Source organism: Equus przewalskii, chromosome 2 (assembly GCF_037783145.1).
Source record: "Equus przewalskii isolate Varuska chromosome 2, EquPr2, whole genome shotgun sequence".
Lineage (NCBI taxonomy): Eukaryota > Metazoa > Chordata > Mammalia > Perissodactyla > Equidae > Equus > Equus przewalskii.
In genome coordinates, this window is record NC_091832.1 from 56,974,877 (window position 1) to 56,998,212 (window position 23,336).

The following is a 23,336-nucleotide window of genomic DNA, read 5'->3' on the forward strand; positions in this document are numbered from 1 at the left end:
CTCTGATAGAATATTTATATTTTTTAAAAATATTTTATCTTGTATGTTCACTTTGTGAAAATTCATTGAGCTGTACACTTATGACTTCCGCACTTTTCTGTATATTTTTTACTTTCAATAAAAAGTTTTGAAAGATGAAAAAAATATTTTATCCTAAAATTGATTTCAGTTATATAGTTGTATAAGATTATTATAGTAGGGAGTTTTATGTTGTACCCATTTTAGTGACAGAATAATAAAAATAATTTAAGAAAACACCAAGATTCCCACAGAACGACTGCACAAGCTTGAAAAATACAGCTCAGGCCTTATCTCCCAACACTCCTGCATATGCCCTCTGCTGAGCCATTCAAACTACTGGCATATAGATTACTGAACAGAGCAGGCTTTTGCAATCACGTCCTTTCCTCCATCTCAAATGCCCTTTCTCCTACTTCTTCACCCCACTAAAGACTCCTGGCTCTTTACAATTCTGCTCAAGAGGGTGAGGAGTTTTCTCTGAACCTCTCCCCAGTACCACCTCCATGACTGCCAGCGTGACTTGGGCATCCTTCTTCTGTGTTCCCACAGCACCCTATGCACTCCTCTGGTGAAGAACACCTTAAACCGTCTGCTGATCCCTGATTTTAACTGCACGTATGGCTCAGTAGACCGTGTGCCCATTCAGTCCTTCTAACATCAGAGGAGGTAGATGTTATTATTTCCCCATTTTACAGGTGAGAAAATGGAGGCTCAGAGAGGTACAGTAATTTGCCTAAGGTCACAAAGTTATTAATCAATAGGACTAAGTTAAGTAAAAATTGTCTAATCCAAATCTTTTGCCCTGGCTAACACACAAGACCAAATAAATGTTTTTTTCTCAAAATCTGAGTTGTTGAAAAGCAGAAAAATACATAGAGAAATCTGTTAACTCACCGTTAGCTTTTCCTTGAGAATTTTATTCCTCTGTAGTTTTATCACTGCATTTCTTTCTAAAACAGCCTCTCGCTGACTTTGAATAGCTTGCTAGATTGTGAAAAGAAATAAAAGCATGGCAAAGAGTCCAGGGTTATGAAGAGTGATGAAGTGATAAGACACATTTTTTCAGTCTTCATTTGGCCACACACATGTGCATGTATTTGAATTACATAATATTAATCATAAAAAGTATTATTTAAAAATAATTAGTTCATGCGTGTCCAAACTCATCAAGATGTTCACATTAAATGTGTACAGTTTTTTGTATGTCAATTATATCTCAATAGAGCTTAAAAAATAAAAAATAAAAACTAGTCCATACTTACATTTCTCACTTTTCTTTCCCTGAAATGAAAAATGTACACTGTTAAGTAAAATGTTACTTAACTCATTACGTGTCATGGCAGTCTTTCGAATTTCCCTGAAAGCAGAGCATACTGTACTGTCATGTCTTGATGCCGTTGCATAAGCTCTTTTTTTGGGTCCAAACACTCTCTCTTCTGATCCACCTCCAGTGTCCATTTGAACAAAGTGTCTTTATTTCTCAATATTTTGTAGTCAGTGGAATTTTCTGTGATCCCACCCCTTGGCCCAGTCAAAACGCAGCCCCCTCTCTCTGGGTTCCCATAACACTTTGCTTGTCCCTCTCACATAACCTCTAACCCTCTTTTAAGACAGTGACCTCAGCCACTAGGCAGTATGCCTCTCTGAATCTGCAACCCCTACCACAGTGTTAAATAAACATTTACTAAGTTTGACTGAATTATGTTTAGTTTTAGAGTTGGCATTGCAAAGGGGGAGACTGAGATACTATTCTGTGGTAGGGGTTGGGGTAAAGGGAATTCATAGGGAAAAAAAAAACGAAGCAGAAATTCCAACCCAGATCATGAAAGCAAGAAGTTAGGGGGAAAAGCCTTAGCCTATTTCTCACCCTGGAAGTTTTCTCTGCTGAGAGAATTCCTGGAGACAGCAGGATAGGGGAAGCTTCAGTAGGGATAGGGGAAATGGCAAAGGTGACAGGTAAAGAAGCTTTGGTTAGAGCAGAGAAGCAGCAACAACGTTATATCCCATGATCATATGCCCTGTGTACCCAGGACAGACCAGTTTATACCTGCTGCTCCTCTGTGTGAGTTAATAACACCCCCCTTTCACTTTCAAAGTCCCAATATGGAAGATAAGTAATAGTCTTCCTAGTTCCAGGGGGAATGGAGATCTACACGGAAATCAACAGAGAGTAACATCTAGTAAGCCCTAAATGCTTATCTTTCATTATTTTCTGTTAGAATATGACTCTGTAAGAATGCTTTTACTTTTAGCCAAAGTTCTAAAACTTTGAGAACCTTGCTCCAAATGGGTATAAAGCCTTAGGAGCAGACAAATCTGGAACAGAATCAGACACTTCAAAGCTGTGCCATGCCAGACAGGATTACAGAAAGTGCCTATTAGCTGTGGAGTATCTAGGCTTTCCATATCTGCGGGGGGCAGACAGGACTGTCACACTGCACAACTCCAGGGGGTGCTCTTTGCATTCCGTACGCGTGAGTGGCACCCCTGGAGCTGTGTAGAGGACAGCCTGTTAGCTTGTTAAGCAGCTACTCCGGAAGAGAGGCCACATGGTTCGGATTCCCAAGACAATCTACCCAAGGGTGCAGATGTCCTAGGAAGTCACTCAGACTTCTCTTTCATCCCCAACAGTTACTTTCCTAAGTTCACAATGCCCATGAGTCAAAGTGCTGTCTTTAAGGCAGTCGGGACCCAGGGAGGGAAGCCTACACCTTGGCAAGCTCAGCACGGTACCTTAGATATTCTGGCAAGTGGAGTTTGTCACTCTTGGTGACCACCAGGGCAACGTCCCTGCAGAAACCCCTCTGGCAGGCTTTGATGCTCTCATTCAGAAGGTTTTCATGGGCTCTCCCTCCAGAAACTCTTTCAATGTCGCTGATCACCCAGATCACTGAGCATTTATCAATGGTCTGTGAAACATGACCACAATATGTTTAAGAATACAAGTAGTATTTCACTTGCCATAACCTCTCTGCTTGAACTCCATTTGCCCTTCAAGACTCTGCTAAGGGCCACCTGAGGATGGGTGGGCCACTCCTCCTCTGCATCCTACAGCAGCTGGACTTACCTGCCACAGTGCCTCTCAGATAGAGTTATTGTGCAGGGTCGGCACTCTGCACCCCTCCTCAACACACACACACATTGTGAGCACCAAATGGGAAGGGGCTGCACCTTTCAGCTTGGAATCCATATCACCTCAAGCACAGCGCTTAGCCCATACCGGAGGCTTCACAGATGTTTGTGGCATTAGTGATTGAAACAATTCAAGATATCAGACCTCCAGTCCCAGATCCATCACTGGCTTGCTTTACCTCAGTTGTCCTCTGGGGAAATTATTGTTTTTCCAGAAATAGTTCTGGTCATGTATCCAGCCCAAAGCTACCATCACCGGGCATCATTTTGATGTTTGACTGCCCCTGCATATTCAGCACACTGTCATCATGCTGCAGCAGGGAGCCAGAAACCATATGATTCACATTGCAAAGGTCAATGAACATGAAATCATATAACTTACGATTAACAGCATAAATATTGCTTTATCAAATATGCAACTTTCATGTGACTGGTAATCACGTGTTGCCTTGAGAAATGTTGTGACATCTCTCTTACTGTATTGTTTCACTTCTCTTATCCCTCCATATAAATGAAAAGCTGGTCTAACTCAGGGATTAAGCTTATTTGTGGTTTCTTAGGACAGCACTTTGCATATAATGGCGCGACAAGTTTGCGACTTGCTAATTAAATGATTATTTTACTCTATAGCAATGGATTTTAACTAGTGGCAATTTTGTACCAGAGGACATTTGGCAATATCTGGAGACATTTTTAACTGTTATGACTTAGGGGGCATTAGAGGGTAGAGGCCAAGGATGCCGCTAAACACATTATAATGCCCAAGTCAGCCCTCCGACAACAAAGAATTATCTGGCCCAAAATGTGGATAGTGCTGAGGCTGAGAAACCTTGATCTAGAACAGTGGGTTTCAAGCTTGTTTTTAGCAGTGGAGCCTCTTTCCAATGAAATCTTAGAAATAATTCCAGTTGTCAACCTTGATTTTTAAAAATAGAACTGCTTTAGTTGAATTTGGGGTGGAGGGTTTGAAGCCCCGACCTGCTCAGTGCCCCCTACCCTCTGTTAATAAATCTCCCCACTTCGTGGATCACTGTTGTAAAAGCACCAATCTCTACAGCAAACTTAGTTGTTTTGTAGAGAAGGTAACGGACCCTGAGACGCAAAGGACCAGCTTAAGGCCATACAACTATGGGTCCTGAACCTCCTCCCTATGTGGATGGACTCATGTTTAGGTAGAAAAGTAAAAACAATTGCTCCATCCCACTTCCCCAATTATAATCAATTTAGGGAAGCTTCAGGCTATTCAATCAGGTTTGGAAGATGGTAGGATACCAGGGTGTGAGCTCCTTGAGGGCAGGGCCTCTTTCACCTTTGCAGTCCCCATAGTCCTGGTAAACTACAGGTGCTTAGTAAATGTTTATTAACGTGAGAAGAGGACTGCAACAAAAAGGTTGCAGTGGGTAAATTTCAGGCCTTACATAAAGCTCCTGACTGCCAGGATGTGGTAAAGTTATAGTTGTGGAAGACATAAAAAAGCCTATCTATAAGACAAGAGCGACTGGACTTAACGAGGGGGTGGGATGACCACTCCACCACCCCCACCGCCCTCCCTCCCCGTGATGAGAATGGGCCTCAGAGAGGTCAGGGGACATGCCTAAAGTCGCACGACTTCTAGGTGGCAGAACAGGGACGTCTGAACTCGTAACAGTTTTAGCTTAGGGAAGACAAAACTGGCAGCTGGAGAGGCCAGAGGAGGAGGCACTGTGCTCTGCTCCCTGGAAAGAGGGGACTCTTTAGTAACTTCTTGAGAGAGACTATCGCAAACCACAAGAATGCATGGGAGCTGAGGCCAAGCAAAGCAGGCTGGGAACCATCGCTCCCCTTCAGCCCGACCTCCTCAGAGCGGGTGCTCAGAGCCAGGTCTGCTGGCTCCTCTGTTCTGAGAGGGCTTTGATAAGCTGCCCGGCATATCTGAACTGGCAGCAGCCATGGCTCCATCCAGGGAGAGGCTGGCTGCCTCCCTAGGATGTTGTTCCCTGGGCCCAGCCTGGAACACTCCAAGAGCCAAGATCCTGCAGAAATAAAGGCTCTGATGGCCAGGCCTGAACAGACTGACCAAGGAAGCTGGGACTGCCTTCACCTTAAAGGAACTGTTAGGGACTTCTTGAGGGTGAGATAGAGCCTCAGCTGGGAAGGTAGGAACATTCTGATTCAGATTTTGCCACTCAGTAGCTGTGGGGTCTTGGGCAAATTACTTCCCCTTTCTGAGCCTTCATTTCCTCATCTGTAAAGTGAGGGCATAGGCTAGATTATCTGTAAGCTGTCACCCTGCACTAGTTCTTGATTGGAAACTACAGTCACAAAGCTCCCCCAGTTCACAATCATTCATTTAGCACAAATCTGCAGAATTTAACATCTACACACAGCAGAGAATCAGTGGTCCTGAAGTGAATCCTGCGATAGCTGCTGCACTGACAGTGCTCTCAGTGTTACTGGACCTCCTCTCAGTCCCCTTCCAGCTCTCGTCCTGTGTTCCCATGTGCCCACCCTGTGCTCCTAAACTCCTTCTGCCTAAAGACGCCCTTTCTTTCTCTATCACATGCCCCAGTCCCTCGTGCCCTTCACGCTTCCCCAGGAAGCGCAGTATCAAAGTCCACCCCCAACTTCTCCAGGCTTGTCTTCTGCGCCTCTCTGCTCTACACCCCTCACACCCTCTTCCCCCCAGCCACCCAGGAAGACTCATCCTTCCCCCACCAGCACTCTGGGGCTTTGCTAGTGCTGCTCTCTGGCGTGGAATGGTGCTCAGCAATCCCACCTCAGAAGGCAGCTGTCTTCTCTGCCCAATGGAGGCTGACCTAAAGTGTCCTCCCTGAAGCCTCACCCACCTCCAGAAGGAATTCATCACCTTGTGGTCTCATCTTTAAGTAATACGGTTTGTTAGTGTGACCAGTTGACCTGCTTCTGGACTACGAGACTCCCAAGGGCAAGGACTCTGTCTCTGTCCATCCAGAACCTCCCACCAAGTTGAGCAGATGCTCAGTGGGTGTTTGTTGAGGGAATGAGATCTCTTGTTGGGGGTGATTTCTATTTTTGAGTGTTCACAGTACCTTGTCCTCCTTTCAACACTTCCTGCCATCTATTTAGTCATCCGCATGTTTCATCTGTCCTATTGGACTCTAGGCCCCTTGTGGGAAAGCTCTGCTTCTCACTCAACATTGTTTTATTTTGCTTTCAACTTTTCCATTGTAAAGGTAATACATGTCCATGCAAAATACACAAACAATACAAAGGTGTATGAGCAAAGAGTGGTAGTAAACACAGAAAGTGCTGTTAACGGTGGGGTGTATATTCTTCCAGAAGGCAGGGTCTTACTTTTGCTGTGCATTTACAAACATTATACACATACACACTCTTCTTAACACTAAAGGTCATGCTCTGCATCTTTTCATTTAGTTCTGTTTGATCATCAGGATATAGAGGGTTAAGAGCAGAGAGGCTCCCGAGCCATCTTGCCCAGTTTAAAATCCTCAGTGTTACAATGGGCAACTTACTTCACTGAGGACAGTGCCTAGCACAAAGAAAATGCTCAGTAAATGTCTGCTAGTGTTATTATTATTAGCTACAATCTTTGCAGCTTCAGTGCTTAGTACCTTGTCTTAGATATTACATGTGTTTAATGAATGAAAAGCAAATTGAACAGAGATAAATTCTTTTTTTTGTTTTGAGGAAGATTAGCCCTGAGCTAACTGCTGCCAATCCTCCTCTTTTTGCTGAGGAAGGCTGGCCATGAGCTATCCTCCATGCCCATCTCCCTCTACTTTATACATGGGACGCCTACTGCAGCATGGCTTGACAAGTGGTGCCAAGTACGCACCTGGGATCCGAACCGGTGAACCCCGGGCCGCCGAAGTGGAATGTGCACACTTAACCGCTGCGCCACCGGGCCGCCCCCCAGAGATAAATTCTTAAAAATACTTCAACCTCTAATCATTACATGCAGATCAGACTACCCCAATGCTTATCTCTCTGGCTGTAGACACATCTGGGGGTGCCTGGTCAGCTCATACGTCATTACCTCATTAGCTGGGAATTGAAACCCTCCCCAAGATTTTGGCTGGAAGGCTGGACTTTCATGTCAACCATCACCTTCAGCCACAGCTGACTGCAGTAGGGATGGATACTTTATCCAGAGAGAGTTAATCCATCATCTGGGCAGTAATCAATCACATTTTTGTTCTTAGGAATTGAAACTAAAACACTTAGAGACTATTGTCAGACAGTCATGAGCACATGAACTAAAACGTCACGTAGACACAGGGCTAGGGTGGTCATCTTCCACAACACAGATCTAACAGCTAAGCAGAGAAAGCTAGGAGGGCAGCAGGACTCTGCAGAGAAATGCAGAAAGAGGAGTCACAAGAGACCACGCAGAGGACCAGAGAGACGTGTCTCACGACATCCTTTCTAGTCTCTTGATTAACCGCATTGCTTTTGTGGATTTCTATTCCTTACAAGCAATCGCGGTAGCAGCCTCCTGGTTCCTTGGTGCTTGGCTGTTGGCTTCTCTGCTTTGTACCCAAATCTTGGCCTCCCTTTCCCACTGGGTTTTTGTTTCCTTTACTTTCTCTTAGGCCACTCTACTGCTGACCCTTCTCATATATCACATATCCTTGTTCCGGCCACCAGGCCTACCCCATGAATGCCCCCCTCTCCCCTCATTTTTCTGGCCACCCATATCCTGCCATTGCTCTGAGGCTTAGAACACAAAAAACAGAATTTAACTCTCCTGAGCTCATAAAGTGCCTTCAGCTGAAAGTGGAGCATTCTTTGTTGCTTTAGAAAGGCTGGAGGAGTTGAGGGAAGAGGGAACGAAGCCATAAGAAACAGAATCACCTTTTTCCACATCTCATCCCTCTTGCTGTTGAAGTCACCTGTGCCTGGAATGTCCACTAACACAACTCCTTCTGGAATCAGCTCTGATTTGGGAAGAGTCACTTCCACCTGTTTGATCAAGGGCCAGATTTGTGTCTCAGCTGATTCTCCATCCCAGTCTCTCCTCTGAGTCCGGATGTAGGGGTCCAGCTTGATGGACAGCTCTCCTGCCTGAGGAAGGACAAAGTCACACACACTAGATATTCTCCCTGCTCTTCTGTCCTGGACTGGCCGTGATTCAGGTTCAGTGAAGGTACACTGAGTAATGGTAAGCAGCAGCACTGGGCAACAGGCACCAGGAGGTCTGTAATGCAGTCTGCAAGGGTCTAGACTCTGAGAGCCAGAAAAGACCCTGGAGATCAGGAAGTTCAAGCTCCTTAATTTACAGATGAAGAAACCAGAGCCAGTTAGAATGGGACTTCAGGAAAGTTACAGCTTCACTGGATAATAATTTTATCTTCTAAATTCGATTTCAATTCTAAAATTAATGTAATATGCAGTTCTCTACATTTTGGAGAGAGAGCATTTTTCCCACATAGCTAACGTGAACACTTTAATTACCAGAAAGCCATGATTATAGGAAATTGACAGTGATATGGTGACCATATTTTCCAAATTTAAAATTGGTCTGAAATTGATCTTTAAAAAGATTTTTAAAATTTATCTTCCACGTACAAAACATGTCATGACATGTAGGCATTTCCAGAATGTTTTAATGATGGTGGGCAGGATGGGGAATGGCTCTCAGCCTATTGCTCCAACCTAAACATATCTTGGGTCAATGATGCATTCATGCCAATAACTATGTATGGCAGTGACTCTCTATGGGGATACTTCAGGTGACAGAAGATTTGGGATGTATGGTGGTCACTGTTAATAAATATTGATAGAATGGTCCTGAAAGAAAGACAAGAAAGTAAATTCTTAGGAGAGTTGAGATTAAATCAGAGGGTTTGTTGCAATCTGGGTAGGGAATGACAGATTTATCAATTATAATCAAATAACGAGAAATTGTGAAAGAGTAGATGATAAAAGTTTAAGCAGATACAATAAGGGCAACATAATAGAAAAAGCATGGGCTTGAAAAGTTCCTTTCTATAAGAAGAGGGCTCAAGCCAATAAACTGGCTCAGGGCAAACCATTCTGGGAGGCCAACTCAGATCTCTCATTCTAGTCTAGAATCCCTGACCCAAACTCTGAAGTTGTGCTCTTACTCACTGAGATGGTAATTCTGTACCCCTGTTTCAATGGGTAAATCTGTAACACTGGGAAGGAATATTTCTAAATACAGAGTAGTGAAGAAATATAATCTTGATAGATTAGTGTGAGTTGTGTGTATTCAGATAAAGTGCGCAACCAGTTTTGTAATCATTGTGTTTCTTTGAACATGTTCAGTCTGTGTTCTAGATATTAGGAAGGTAATTATTTTTAATAGTAATATCCATTTAAATAAAGGAAATGGCTACTACATTTGTTTGATTTCCTAGACGTACAAGAGCTAAGTGCCTTGAAAGTTTCATTCATTTGACTTCTAAGTATGCCTGGTCAAGTATTTAAAATTTTTTGAGAGAACTGAATATATTAAACTTGAGCTATAATAGCAAAACTCTAAGGAAATATGATTAATTGTTTTAAGTAGTATTAATTATACAAGGAAGATTTGCTATGTTAAACATAGGAGAAAATTCAACATTAACTTTCAGAATAAGTGTAAGTAATTGTTTTTATTTTATACAAAAAAATGTCAGATTTATAAACAGAATAATATTTTAAAGATGAATTTTAAGATACAAGAAAAACAAGATTTTCAAATGTACAATTTTAATAAATTAGATATTAGCTCCACAAGTATTTTCCTTTAAAATGGAAACTCCATTTAATAAGATGAATATTGATTATAAAAGTGAGGAGAGCATTGTCCTACGAGTTGCATATCCAATATCCATCCTGTCCTTCATCCATGCCAGCAGAATCCTGATTGGCTGTGTGTTTGTTTAGGTGGTAGATTGAGATTGGTCTCAGCCAATCATGGCAACTCTGCTTCTTGCTTTCTCTAGACTCCCTGTCAGCTTTGGAAAGGCCATGTGACTCAGTTCTGAACAAGAAAATCTACACAGAAAATTGTTGGGGTCTTTCTGGGAAAGCTTTTACTTCCCAGTGAAAGAGGAGATATGGTTGGTACCACCTTTTTATCCATTTCTGCCTTCCATGAAGCTAGCTTTGAAGTCTAACAATTCAATAGCAATCTATGACTATGAGGTAATAAATATGATGGAAGGCCAAGGGAACCAGAGAGATGTTGATCTTGACATTGTTGAGCCACTGAGCCAACCCACAAACCCAACTGCCTCCAGACTTCTCATGTGAGAAAATGAATAAGTCCCTATTTGTTTAAGCCATTATAAGTTGGGGTTTTTAAAAAAATCATTTGCAGCCAAAAACATTCTTAATTAATTCTCAAGTAACTGTAAATAACCTTTCCTGTGCACAAAAGCTTCCCCATTCAGACACTAAAAATTCCCATTTGACAGCCATAAATAATGAAAAATAACTTGGTCATGGATACTTATGATTTGGGTATCAACTTATTTCCAATAAAAACACTGTACCTTGAGCAAATCCCCCAAATGAATTCAATTATTATATTTGAGATGCATGACAAAATTTAAAAAAATCTTGAAGCTACCTCTTCTGCCTTGAGGGTGATGATTCTGGAGGTGGGAATTTTTCCTTTGGGCTTGGCCCTTAGTAACTCCTCATAGTTCTTCCTTTCCGCCCCATTTCCGTAAAGTATTTGTAGCTTCCAGATGGCTTCCTCCACTGCATCATCCCTGTCCCACTTATCTGCCTCTTCTCTGCCCAGCTCCTCCGTCCTGTGTAGGAGTTTAGTCAAGTTCTTCAACTCCTCCTTCCACTCCTGCCAAGAGAGAGTAGAGCCAAGCCCCTCATGACAAAGATATGGAAAACAATGACAAAGCGAAGAGTCCACTGTCCCTGTGGAGGGCAAGAGGGCTGCATATTCAGGAAATCTAAAATCATCTAATCCAGCAAGGGATCATCTAACCCAATCTCCCTGGTTTGTTGATGAGGAAACAGGGACCCAAAGAGGGAAATGGCTTGCCCAAAGTCCCATAACAAGTTGTGACAGAACTAAGGCTAGAAACCCCATCTCACTCTATTGAACTTTCTCATTCTGTACTATGTTGTTTTCATTCAACAAAGGCATGAGCTATATTTAAAAGGAATATAATCTCTAAGATTATATTAATCGCTAAGAGAGAGGGAGAAGGAAAGAAAGAAAAGGAAGGAAGGAAGGAAGAGAGGGAAAGAGGAAGGGAAACAGGGAGAAAGGGAGGAAAACAGGGACGGAAGGAGGAAGGAAGCAAGCAAGGAAGGCAGGAAGAAAGCAGGCAGGAGCCACTTACCTGGTCAGAGAGAAGGTGGATTTTGGCCTCATACTGTTCACAGCAGCCCGAGCTCACTTGTACAATACATGACGTACATATACTTTCTCCAGACACAGGTAGAAACATTTCTTGCTGGATGATGGCATTGATCAGGGAGCTCTTCCCAGCCCCAGAGCTTCCAAATAATCCAATGTAGATTGGGTCCAATGATGGTTTTTCAATCAAGGCAAGAAGCCTGTTTCTAGATCAGTTTTAAAATGCACATTGTCATGGTCATCACAGCATAGTGGGAAGAACACTGGACTACAACACAAAGGAACTGAGTTCTAATCCTAGGCAAGTCACTACATCTTTCTGTGACTTGTTCTCTCCTTGGTCAAAGGGGAATATTAATCCCTGTTTACTAGACAGAATTGTCATGGGGATCAAATGAGATTATGAAAAAATACTTGGTAATGACAATTCTACACAAACTCTATAACGTCTATATAGATGTGAGGCATCCTTGTTTGTGTTGTATGAAAATTACCTAGTCTTGACCCTAGAAATAAAACTTACGCAAAGGTGAAGTATTATTAGGAGCAACACAAAGTCTTATTGAGCAGGAGAAATTGCAGCCTCAGCGTCACTCAAGTCCTTCACGTTATCTCAGCACAAGCAGTTGAGAGCACAGCTTAGAGTCACACAGCCTGGGTTAGATTCTGTGACCTTTCACTTACCAACAGTGTGACTTTGGTCAATGTCTTGGCTTCCCTGAGCCTCAATTTCTGGTAAAATGAGGATGATTGCTAATAACAGCTCCTACTTTATGGGGATATTGGAACAATTAAACAAAATTTGATGTATGTAAAGTATTGAGCAGATTACCTGGCAACAGTGACAGTTAATGAATGGCAACTATCAGTCATAATAATAATGGCCCATAGCTACAGAAATTTTCAGCCTTCTTTGCTGGGTTTCTAATTGGAAATTCCCTTTCATTGTTAGAGAAAAGCACTACAATCACCTAAGGAAAGACATCAACGTAAGATTTGATGGGAGCCGATATCAGACTCACATGAGATACTTGACTCCGTTAGGAATACTGTCATCCAGGAAGACAGACTGAATAAGTTTCTGATAAGTGTTGCTCAAAACCCTTCTGGTCCGTGACTCCAATTTTTCATCTGGAATCAACAGAGATGTATTACCTGGGAAGTACCTGGCAGGGGTCAAGTACAAGGTCTCCACAGGAGGAGTCTGCTCAATATTGCAGAGCAAGAAAAAAAGAAATGAAATGAAAAGCAAAATGAACAAGATGGTAAATTATCTGACACTAGAGATAACAGCTCATGGAAGATAGGAATCATCAATGCTGAGAGCCTCCAAGGAGCCAGCCTACTCTGAAACTCCTTGAAACGGAAGTCAGCATTTGCTTTGCCATGTTCTTTAGCCCTTCTAGATTCTTCTCTCTTGTGGTCATAAAAAGAAAAAATGCAAGGACCTCATAAATATCCACTAAAGCACCAAATCAACCATTTTTGCAGTCTTTTTTCTAATCAGGAAGAGGTTATTTTGATAACAACCCTCCTATCCAGAGACTCCTAGAGATAAATTGTCAAATTCGATATCTCTGCAGAGACTATGAAGCCTCCCTTTCTGGACCACCAGGTTCATTCGGAGATGTTTCATCCTGTTTCAGAATTTAACCTTCTCTTCCTTTGAGCATTTTAACACATTTGGAAAAGAGAACAGAGCCACATTAAAACAAGCCATATAGCAGTTTCATGACACTCACATTCCTTAAGAGCACTTTGTTCCACGGAGGGAAATGCTCGGAACCGTTGGTCTCGATCTGAACGTCTTCTTTTTTTCATTGGTTCTTTAAATAAATCATCGTCAACTAGAGATAAACAGAGCTTATATAAAATTAAAGGTCTTGGGGCATGGTATATTTGCCTGACGTCCATCAATATACAAACCTGAAGAGTCTAAGAGGACCCCTGCCAGCCCTGTAGGCCTGTAAGCTCATTTCAGAAGCAGGCACTGTTGGGCCATTCCAGTCTGGTTCCTTCCCAGAGTCAGAGGACTTTTTGCATCTAGTTCCAAAATGCGGAGCCCAACATATCTCCCCAGATGAAAAGTATCTGTTTGGAAATCCTTAGAAACAAAGTGGCTGGATATTCTCCACCAAATGCCAAGTTTTAGGAAATCAACCAACTGTGTAAAGAGAAGCCCACGACAAGGCTAAGTGTGGGGCCACAAGACAAGGCCTCTGGGAGGTCTTTTCAAAGTGGGAAAGAAACTGATCAGGAGCAGAATGCAGAGGAAAGAATGGGCCATGTGATCAGGGCAAATCTCTTCTCCTTGAGCCTCAGTTTCCTCATCAGCAAAATGAGAAAGCTGGCAGAAATATAAGCAACACAAGAATTTTGGAGGGTGCCCAGCCAGATGGATGCCCTTCAGAGATTAAATTTGCGGAAATTTTTCCCTGTTCTTCACTGAAAGACATTAGCAGCCTCTTCCTTACATAGGCAAGAATACAAATCTCTGAGGAGCAGATCTTTGTAGCTCTGCAAAGATTCGTTCACATTACTGGTTTCCCTTGGTTATGAAGTGAAGGGCTGGTAGGGTCCATAACCCTCAGGAAAGGGTATAACCAAAACATTGTGTTTTGGATAAATTTTAGAAAACACCCCCCCAGTGGTATCACCTGGTTAGATAGGGGCAATAAGTGAGTCTTTGGGGGTCAAGGTTATTGGAAACGGTCCTAACCCAGTGCCCCTGGGCTGGCTGGTGTCTTAGAAAATGGCTGTGAGGTGAACTGGAAGAAAAGTTGATCCCCAAGAGTCATAACACTCTAAGTTCACATAAGGGCATGAAGGCCCCAAACTGAGCATGACAGTGGGAAGTCATCTTCCCTGAAGAACAACACAGAAGGAGCTTCCCTCAGGGACTCAGGATGGCAGCCCAAGCAGAAGGCCCATCTCCACCACTGGGCTCCCAGTGTGGGTCCCCCAGATACCTTAGGCGGCATTCCCCCTCTGTTCAGCCTTGCATCTTCCAGCACAAATTCTGCCGTGTTCTGGAGACAGCCCACAGCCCTCAGAGTATTGCAGGGCAGAGTATGCTGTTTGCCAAAGCTTGAAGCTCTGCCACCTCATGCTCCTGCAGTGACAGGGAACTGAAAGAGCTTGCACTTCAGCCCCTTCGAACTTTATGATTGAGCTCAATTCAAAGAATTCATCTCGGTTCAGTTTCAAGACTACATTAGAACTAAATACCAAGTGGTTGCTGGCTCAGTGGCTGGAGCTGGAGAGGAAGGGATAAAAAAGAAAAGAATATGCCACTCGAGCCCTTAGGCCAGTTACCAGCCGAGGAACACTTTATCTGTGTCACAAAAGGTGTCTCAGAATTCCAGGATGTTTCCACAACCTATCTGTGGGAAGAAAGCAACAGGACATCAGGCCTTGATCTCAACTTTGTAACTCAGGAACTCTTTTGTGTAAATGATGTTTGCACAGCATCTCAGCCACATGTGTCAAACAAGGGACAGGTCCATATATCCATGGCCTTTATTTCAACTTCAGAAGGACTGGCAATTAATCCGATAAGAGACTGGAAGCTTATTTATCAACAAAGGCAAAGTCTAAGAAGTTAGATAAAACAGCAGGGTTTTAAACTTTTTCTTCAATTTCTAAAATGAAAAATCACCTGGAAAGAAGAAAGTATCCTATCTTGGATTTATATACCATTTAAGGGTAGTAGCTTCATATTAAATCGTAACTGGAATGAACTGGCCTGAACCTGGACCACAACTCTTACTATTCCCTGTAATTGCTGAAGCACTTCCTCACCTTTTCCATCATTTTATACCAAATTACCGTGGGAAAGAGCAGTACGGGTGCATGGGGGCAGCCCACAGAAGGAAACCTCAGTCTACTGCTGCTGTTGCTCCTTGCTGCCACAAGGTGTCACTTTTGAATGCTGATCCCACACAGCCCGACCCACGATGCAGGTTCACTGCTGATCCTGACCATTGCCAGAGACTGCCAGCATTTCCAAGCAAAACAACTCCACCCTTTCAGGGCTAAGCCCAACCAAGGGTGCCCCCAAATCGCAGTTCTTTCCATTTGCGTGCCCAGCCATGCCTCAGATGCTGGCCACTACCCCACTGACCCAGAAACACTGCTTCCCTTGCCCCTAAGGGGGTTCATTCCCTGCCGGTGAAGACATTCTTCCTCTTCAATTCTCAAAACACAAAGGATGTGATACACCCTGTTTTCTGCATATAGGGGTTACTTCCCTGCACCTTCCTAAGGAGAGCTCCCTCTTTGGCTCCAGGGTCCCGCCCCCTGCCCCGCCCCCACCCCCCCACCCCCAGCTTTCTAGGTAGGAAGGCCTCCCTCACTGTCTCCAATGTGGTTCACTCTACATTTCCCCTTGTAAGGAAAGCACCTGAAATGATTCTAGGGGCCTGACCTTGCCCATTCAAGAGAAGCTACCTGCAGAAAATCTAAGCTGGTTTTCTGGAAACTCCTTTTAAAGGAGACAGGGCACAAATTTAATTGCTGGTCAGACAGTCCGCTACACTATGAAGGGGCTATTTTAGTTGTTGTAGAAATAATTTATATTTATTCACTATTAAAATGCATCATGAGAAAGCAGCTTCTGAATAAAGAGCAATCTTAACCCACTTGCCCTTGATTATATAATGGTAACTAGTTCCTATTTACTTCATCAAAGGATCTTATAGGGATGTTACCTGGATGTGGCTCCTGACCCACAAAATCCTCAGTTTCTGCCATTTCCTGTTATGCAAATGCCTGCTTTTATCCACTTAGAGAATCAGCCTGAAAATACACACAAAGTACAAGGGTGAGGGGGGCATGAACATGGGACACAGGCCCAGCAGAAATTATAAATATGAAAAGCAAAAAACCAAAAATACCATGTAAATTTGCTATGCCTTGTTTCCCCAACCAGATTCCAAGCTCGTAAAGGGCAATGACCATTCTAACTTATCTGTGAATCCCTCGCAACACCTCGTACACTACATGGTGATTTACATATGAGAAAAACCAATGTTTGACCATAGGTTTTCAATAATAGTTGTCTCTATAGAACTTTAAACTGATATGACCTGAGATCTTTAAGGCAACTCACTCCGAAATAAGAATAAATCTCTAGTGACCAGAACCATGAAGGTGAAGTCATATGGCTTTGCTGCTTTGGGTGACACCAGTGCCCCACTCAGTGCCCCACTTGAATCCTCGTGCCAGTGACATTTAGTGCTGGCAGGTCTCAGCAAGAATCTGAGAGATGGATGGAACATCTGATATTCCTAGGGCTCCCTGGAGTTGCTTTGGGGGCTACTGAGTAGGGAAGGAGAGACGCAATAACTGGGTTATCTGGATCTTCCTCACCACCCACCCTCACTTCCACCAGGAAGACACCCCTACTGCAGCTGCAGGCAGCACCACAGCATGGGGCATCCACAGGGGAGGGAGAAGGAGAGACACATCCAAAAGAAGTGTCCCATCCAACCTGTCTTAAGCCCACCGGCAGACAAGGCTTGGGCACAGAGGGAGAACTAGACCGGTACAGGCTCAGAACAGAGGGAGCTGCACAGACTGGCTGGGGATACACTATCCTGGAGCTTCTTTTCTCCACACACAGAGGAGAACTTGAGGAACACAAGCGGAGAGCACCCCAAGTGCTTACTCTCCATATCTGATGTTGCTATTTAGATTACTCAGCTGTGTAATTCAAAAGCAGAGAGTCACCAGCCCTTCTGAAATATGCAAAATCCCACCTGATCCGTCAACCCCCACTAGACCCACAGGCCGTTAGTTAGGGAGACTGTGCTTCATTTACATATTAACCCCAAACGAAAATCACAACTCACCAGTTGAAACAGCCTCATACTCTTAGTTTGGCTGGTGGTTATGAACTGACCACATGGTTTCTGTACTTGGTGGGTGCTGATGGAATGTGGTGTGAACCCCTACTATGTGCAAGGTCCTGAGCCTTAGGTAGTTCCTATCTCTCTGTTCCTTACCTTGTGGCCCCCTCTCAGACCATCTCAAACTCCTTACAGATCTCCAAGGCAGGGTATCCTACTGAACTTCCATGCATTTTAGCACATGCTGTTCCTCCTGTGTGGAGTACTCGTCCCTGCTTCTTCCTGGTGAATTCCTACTCTTTCCTCAAGATCCTGTTTCAGCATTTCCTCTGTGGAAGTGTGTCCTGATTCCGAATCATTCTCTCCTTGTGTCACCACTGCTCTGAGTGCACCTTTGTTATAATGCTTACCATGCTTTATTTATGCCTCCTCCTCCTTACTGAACCCTGAGCCATTCAAGGTCATGGCTGCATTTGTTTCAATGTTGCATTTCTATCATGAAGAGCAATGACTGACAATAAACACTGAATGAACGAATGAAATAATGGAGGGGAGGCTTTTGATGAGATTCTACACCAAAGGATGTTTAAAAACCAAATTCATTTTTGATATGATTAGAGTCCTGGCTTAAAAAGTAAACCAAAGAGTAGGAACAAATAGACAAGTGTGCAAATGCAGCAGCATTGATAGTGAGGACTGCTCCATAGGAAGTGGGAATGTTTAACTTGAGGAAGGGAAGACACAGGCAAAGGCAGAAGATGGGGAGAGGACTTCACAGCTGTCTTCAAAAACATGACCTTAGGGGCTGGCTCTGTGGCTGAGTGGTTAAGTTCGTGCGCTCCGCTGCGGCGGCCCAGGGTTCGCATCCTGGGCGCCGACATGGCACTGCTCGTCAGGCCATGTTGAGGCGGCAACCCACATCCCACAACTAGAAGGACCTGCGACTAAGATATACAACTATGTACGGGGTGGGGGGGTTGGGAAGGGAAAGCAGAAAAAAAAAAACCCAAAAAACCATGACCTTAGAGCTGCATATAAAGGAGGGACGGTGCATGCTTTCTATGGTCCCAAGAGGCGAGAACTAGATCCACTAGGTGGAAAGTACAAGAAAGCACATTTTGGCTTAACATTCTCTAATAGTCAGGGCTGTCCAAAATGGAATGAGCTCTCTTGGAAAGTAATGAATTTTCCACTACTAGAGGTATTTGAATCTATACTTGTACAACCACATAACAATGGCATTGGACTAGAGGAATTTTAGGGCTTCTTCAAATCCCCAAATTCTATGTTCTTGTTCGAAATGTTCACCAGTAAAGCTGGTAGTGGAAGTGCTCTGTGGGGTCACTAAAATTCATGAGAGACACAAGCAATTCCTAGTTTGAAATGCTGGGTTGGAAACACTAAACCACATCAAAACCTAGGTGAGTTACGATAAAAAAGGTTAGATGACCTATAAGGTGCTCAAGTATACGGTAATGCCCATCAGCAACTTTAGATACAGAACTAGGAATTACCCCTAGGAAAGAGATCTGTTGTTTTCCGAAGACAGCAGCTCAATGAGCCAGAATCACACAAAATGTTAGGCAACATATCACTGGAGCAGTGAAAACAAAACAAAATGTATGATCCTACCAGCGGACAAATGCACTGGAGACCTCCAGGACAACCTGTGTTCCGGGGTCAAATTCCAGGAGGAAATAGAGGCACCAGATGAAGCCCGAAAGAACTAACAAGGTGATAAGTGTTACCAGCATGCAAACACTGAGATTAAGGCCCTTCACTCTGAGAGGTTAAGCGGATTTAGAGTAGAAACAGACATAGTCACCAAATTCTAGAACGTTGGCTCCCTTCAGGGTCACAGGAACTTCAGTTCATCTGACTTCATTTACTAAACAACAGCACACGGCGGCCAGCATGGGCTGTTAGCATGTAACCATCCGGGGTTGGATTGGCTTTAGCTGCATGCAATGGAGACACCAAACCATGAGCCTCCTAGTCAGCAGCATCTTTGGTGCCAGCACACAAGTAATTTGTGATCCCTAACTGAAATTTGGAGAAATTAGACGTTATTTGAGTTGTAGTTGTGGTAAATTGGGCCTCAAATTCCTTCTGCCAATGTTCAAAGACTGGCAGGAAGAGATCATTTGATTGGTAAACTAAGACACTGGAAAATAGGAAGGGATCATTTACAAAAAGGCTGAGGAGGCAGAATGAAATCTATCAATTAACCAGTACATAGTCATTAGTTGAACTAAAGGATGCAATGGGACAGGCGTTGGAAATCAGGTGTGGAAGATTCCAGTTCTGGCTTTGGCACAAGTCAGAGTAGCTGTGGGACTTCAGACAAGTCATTCTATTACTCTGGGCTTTACTTTTGTCATCTATAAATGAAAGATTGAACTAGTCCTTAAAGTGCAAATGTTCTCTGATTTAGTTGGGAGCTAAAGGATTAAAGTTCCTATTTTGAATGCCACCTGTCATTGAAACCACGATCATACCAGTGATGAGGGCTCCTGTGTACTCAAAAGTCACACAACTGAAATTACTGTAATCTCAGGTTCATTTTGCTTTAAGGAGCAAACTACTCACAGGTGCATAGTCTCGCCTCAGATTATGCTGAGGTCCACCTTCCCACCAAAGAGAGGCAGTAATGGTGGTGTATTTTGTGAAAATTTGGTTTCTGGGGAGAAGCAATTGAAAACAGTCCAAATTTATTGCTCATGCAGGCAAGGTTTTCATGCGTGGTTTATTTCACTTGCATTTCAACCATGTGGTTAGCACTTAAGTTTTGCTTTTAGTACTTATTTACATTCTTGTGCACTGAGCCTAAGAATAGCACCTTTTAAATGAGACTCTCTGCGTATGTAGCCAGATATGGGAAGGTTGCACAGAACCAGTTTCCTGTTAAAGAATTGCGACTTTTGACAGTTATTCTTGCTTCTCTCACTCTCTCTTTCTTCTGTTTGTGTTTGCTTACTGTCTTTTTTCTTAAAATAACATAACAGAGGTCACACAAATGCAATAGTCATTCCTACATCAGTACAGCTTCACATGGTGGAAACGAATAAAGAATGCTCTCAGCCCCTCCTTTTACAGACATGGACCCTGAGGCCCAGGGCGGAGAAGGAACTCCTCCAAGGTCACATAGCGACTCCAAGTTCAGTGTTCCCTTCATTTCATCAAGCAGCCTCAAATAGATACTATCTAAACAAAGCCTCCGGAGCTTAAGAGAAGGAGGATGGAGGAACAGTGCCCACAAATGAGGGGCTCCCTCAAATGCGTGACAAAGGCATTTGGGGAATGAAGGCTGGTGAGTAGAGAGAGGAGCCACTTGATAAAATTGTACTTAGGGACTCAAACTGAAGCTACTGCCTGAAAATTCTTCAACGCCCTCAGAAGTAAAACAAGCCAGAGTGAGGGTGTGTTGTTTGTGTGTGTGTGGGTGTGGGTGTGTGTGAGAGACAGAGAGGGAGATTGAGTAGTACACTTTCACTGCATTCATCAGTGTCTGATGCAGAATCAAATGTGTATTAAGAATTATAGGGGCTGGCCCAGTGGCGGAGCAGTTAAGTGTGCACATTCCGCTTCGGCGGCCCGGGGTTCACAGGTTCGGATCCTGGGTGTGGACACGGCACTGCTTGGTAAGCCATGCTGTGGTAGGTGTCCCACACATAAAGTAGAGGAAGATGAGCACGGATGTTAGCTCAGGGCCAGTTTTCCTCAGCAAAAAGAGGAGGATTGGCAGCAGATGTTAGCTCAGGGCTAATCTTCCTCCAAAAAAAAAAAAAAAAAAGAATTACAAACGTCCTCTTCTCTTCCCCTAGCTCCTCTCCTTTACCAGAATTTCATCTCACCCTACCTTGCTTCACATCCTTAACCCTTCCCAACATTATTTTTGCTTTCCTCTCATTCCTGCCTCGACCCCGGCCCCAAGGCATCATTAACAGGAAAAAACCCAAAGTTCTTAAACAAGCAAAATTCCTTTAAGGAGCATTTTGATCATTAACTTTGGTTTATTCCCCCACTTTTGATAGATGTGGGAAGTGCTCGGTACATAGCAAGCACTGAATAAATATTTGTTGAATGAATAAAGTGTGTATTTTAAATCCACCTTAAATGGTAAGATTAATAATGGCAGGCTTATATTCATTCATTCAACAAATATTTGTTGAGTGTCTGCTATGTAGCAGGCACCGTTCTAGGTGCTGGGGATACATCAGGAACAAAATGGGTGAGGTGTCTGTACACAGAGGGCTTTCAGTCCCGACTGCGAATAGGGAAGTGGAAATTACTCAGGATTTGGAGTCAGAATGCCTGGGTTTTGGATCCTGCTCCAGTATCTCGATGTAACACGGAACAAATCACCTAACCTCTCTGAGCCTCAGCTTATCCACACACAAAATAAGAAGGTGAAACACCTATATCAAGAGTTCATTGTGAGGACTAAATGTAATATCGCATGCAAAGGTGCTCTATAGGCACTTAAGCATCCATACAAACATTATTTATTTTTAGAATATTTGGTGAAGACAGTTAAATAGAAATCAATACTATATTTACCTGGGACAAGTCTATTTAGTTTGGGGAGTACATATGCCACCTTCACTGATAAACTGACTCCCATTCTTGTCCCTGTTGATCAATCACCTTGAGGGCTCTATCCCCTCTTCCTTCAAGAGTCCTTGGTAAAGTCTCCTCCCCTCCCACAGGGAGGTGGGCTGAAGTATGAAATAAGGAGAGGCCTCTTAATAAAATGATAGAATGTTGATGACATTGAGGATTTATTTCCTTTCGTTTTAAGTTTTGAGTAACTTTGGTGTTGGCAACACTTCTTAACCACCTCATTGGACATTGCACTGCTCTTCCAAACTAGCTATGTTCCAAAGGAGCAATTTAAATGCATTAACTCAGAACTAAAAGTGAAACAAGGGCCGTCAAACTCCCAAAGGAAAAGAGCTATGTTTTCAGCATTAACATGTAAGCTGATATGTGCAACATTAGAAGCGCAGCCACTGGAGGCAGATAAAATAAAGGAGGTACTGGAACGACATGATTTTCTCTGTCTTTCTCCCCCAGGTGAAAAGGTAAGTAAAATAAGCAGATATTTTCATAACATACTTTATCAGCTTCTAAAGAAATGAATTTGAATCCTCTCATGTTGCTCCCCCAAAGCTCGCCAAAAGTTAATGAGGCATAAGATGACATTAATACTACCCCCAAGGATGCCTGCGATAGCTGTTTTCTTTGGGGAGGAATGATTAGTGACTTGCCAATGATCACACTCTTAAGTAAAATTCAAACTAAACCCTGAATCTCCAGATTTCTACTTCACTGGCCTTTACAAAGCCTTAAAATTCTCTTAAACAAACAAGAAAGTAGAATACACTTTCTCTCAAGGAATAATTTACTGTAAGAAAGTCAAGAGAGGGAGAAGAAACAAATCTCCCATATAGAAAAATTCCAGATAATTTACGTAGCTAGTCCACTCTCAAGGAGAGAGGGCATAACTTCCCTGTCCGGAAGGGTGGGCTTTGCAGAGCAACTTCGTCCCAAAGAGGACAGTAAGGAAAGGAGGGAGGAAGAGTAACTTCACAGCAGAGAGACCTGACAGACGCTGCCTCGGCCAGGTGATCCAGGCCAACGTCAACATCACAAACCATGTCAACAGTACAGACCTTTGACATGATGTGATGAGAATGGCACTTTAATTCTGGGAGCTTCCTCCCCTAAACCCATAACTCCAGTCTAATCCTGAGAAAAACAAACGAATCTCAATAGAGATGAATCCGGTGGAATGTCTGACCAGTACTCCTCAAATACCTGACTAGTACTACTCAAAACTGTCAAGGTCATCAAAAACAAGGAAAGTCTGAAACACTGTCACAGCCAAGAGAAGCCTATGGAGACATGACAATGTAATGTCAGATCCTGGATGCGATCCTAGAACAGAGAAAAGACATTAGAGGGGCCAGCCCAGTGGCATAGTGGTTAATTTTGTAAGCTCCACTTTGGTGGCCCAA

The 23,336-nt window shown here is 43.3% G+C and overlaps 1 protein-coding gene across 6 annotated transcripts in view; it reads right to left on the bottom strand.

The window, feature by feature from the left end:
- The window catches only part of NUGGC (nuclear GTPase, germinal center associated), a 54,314-nt gene that overhangs the window by 26,396 nt on the left and 4,582 nt on the right, over positions 1-23,336 (bottom strand). For 3 of the 6 annotated variants that reach the window (XM_070611349.1, XM_070611350.1, XM_008519289.2), the window contains 9 exons: positions 16,177-16,264; positions 13,210-13,314; positions 12,490-12,598; positions 11,451-11,673; positions 10,712-10,942; positions 7,987-8,196; positions 2,755-2,930; positions 1,284-1,302; positions 916-1,005 (listed from right to left, as the gene is read on the bottom strand). In XM_070611349.1, the coding sequence (XP_070467450.1) occupies positions 916-1,005; positions 1,284-1,302; positions 2,755-2,930; positions 7,987-8,196; positions 10,712-10,942; positions 11,451-11,673; positions 12,490-12,598; positions 13,210-13,314; positions 16,177-16,219 (1,206 nt within the window). In that variant the 5' untranslated portion in view covers positions 16,220-16,264. The remainder of the gene's footprint in view (positions 1-915; positions 1,006-1,283; positions 1,303-2,754; positions 2,931-7,986; positions 8,197-10,711; positions 10,943-11,450; positions 11,674-12,489; positions 12,599-13,209; positions 13,315-16,176; positions 16,265-23,336) is intronic. The other 3 variants (XM_070611353.1, XM_070611352.1, XM_070611351.1) reach the window with 2 other exon arrangements.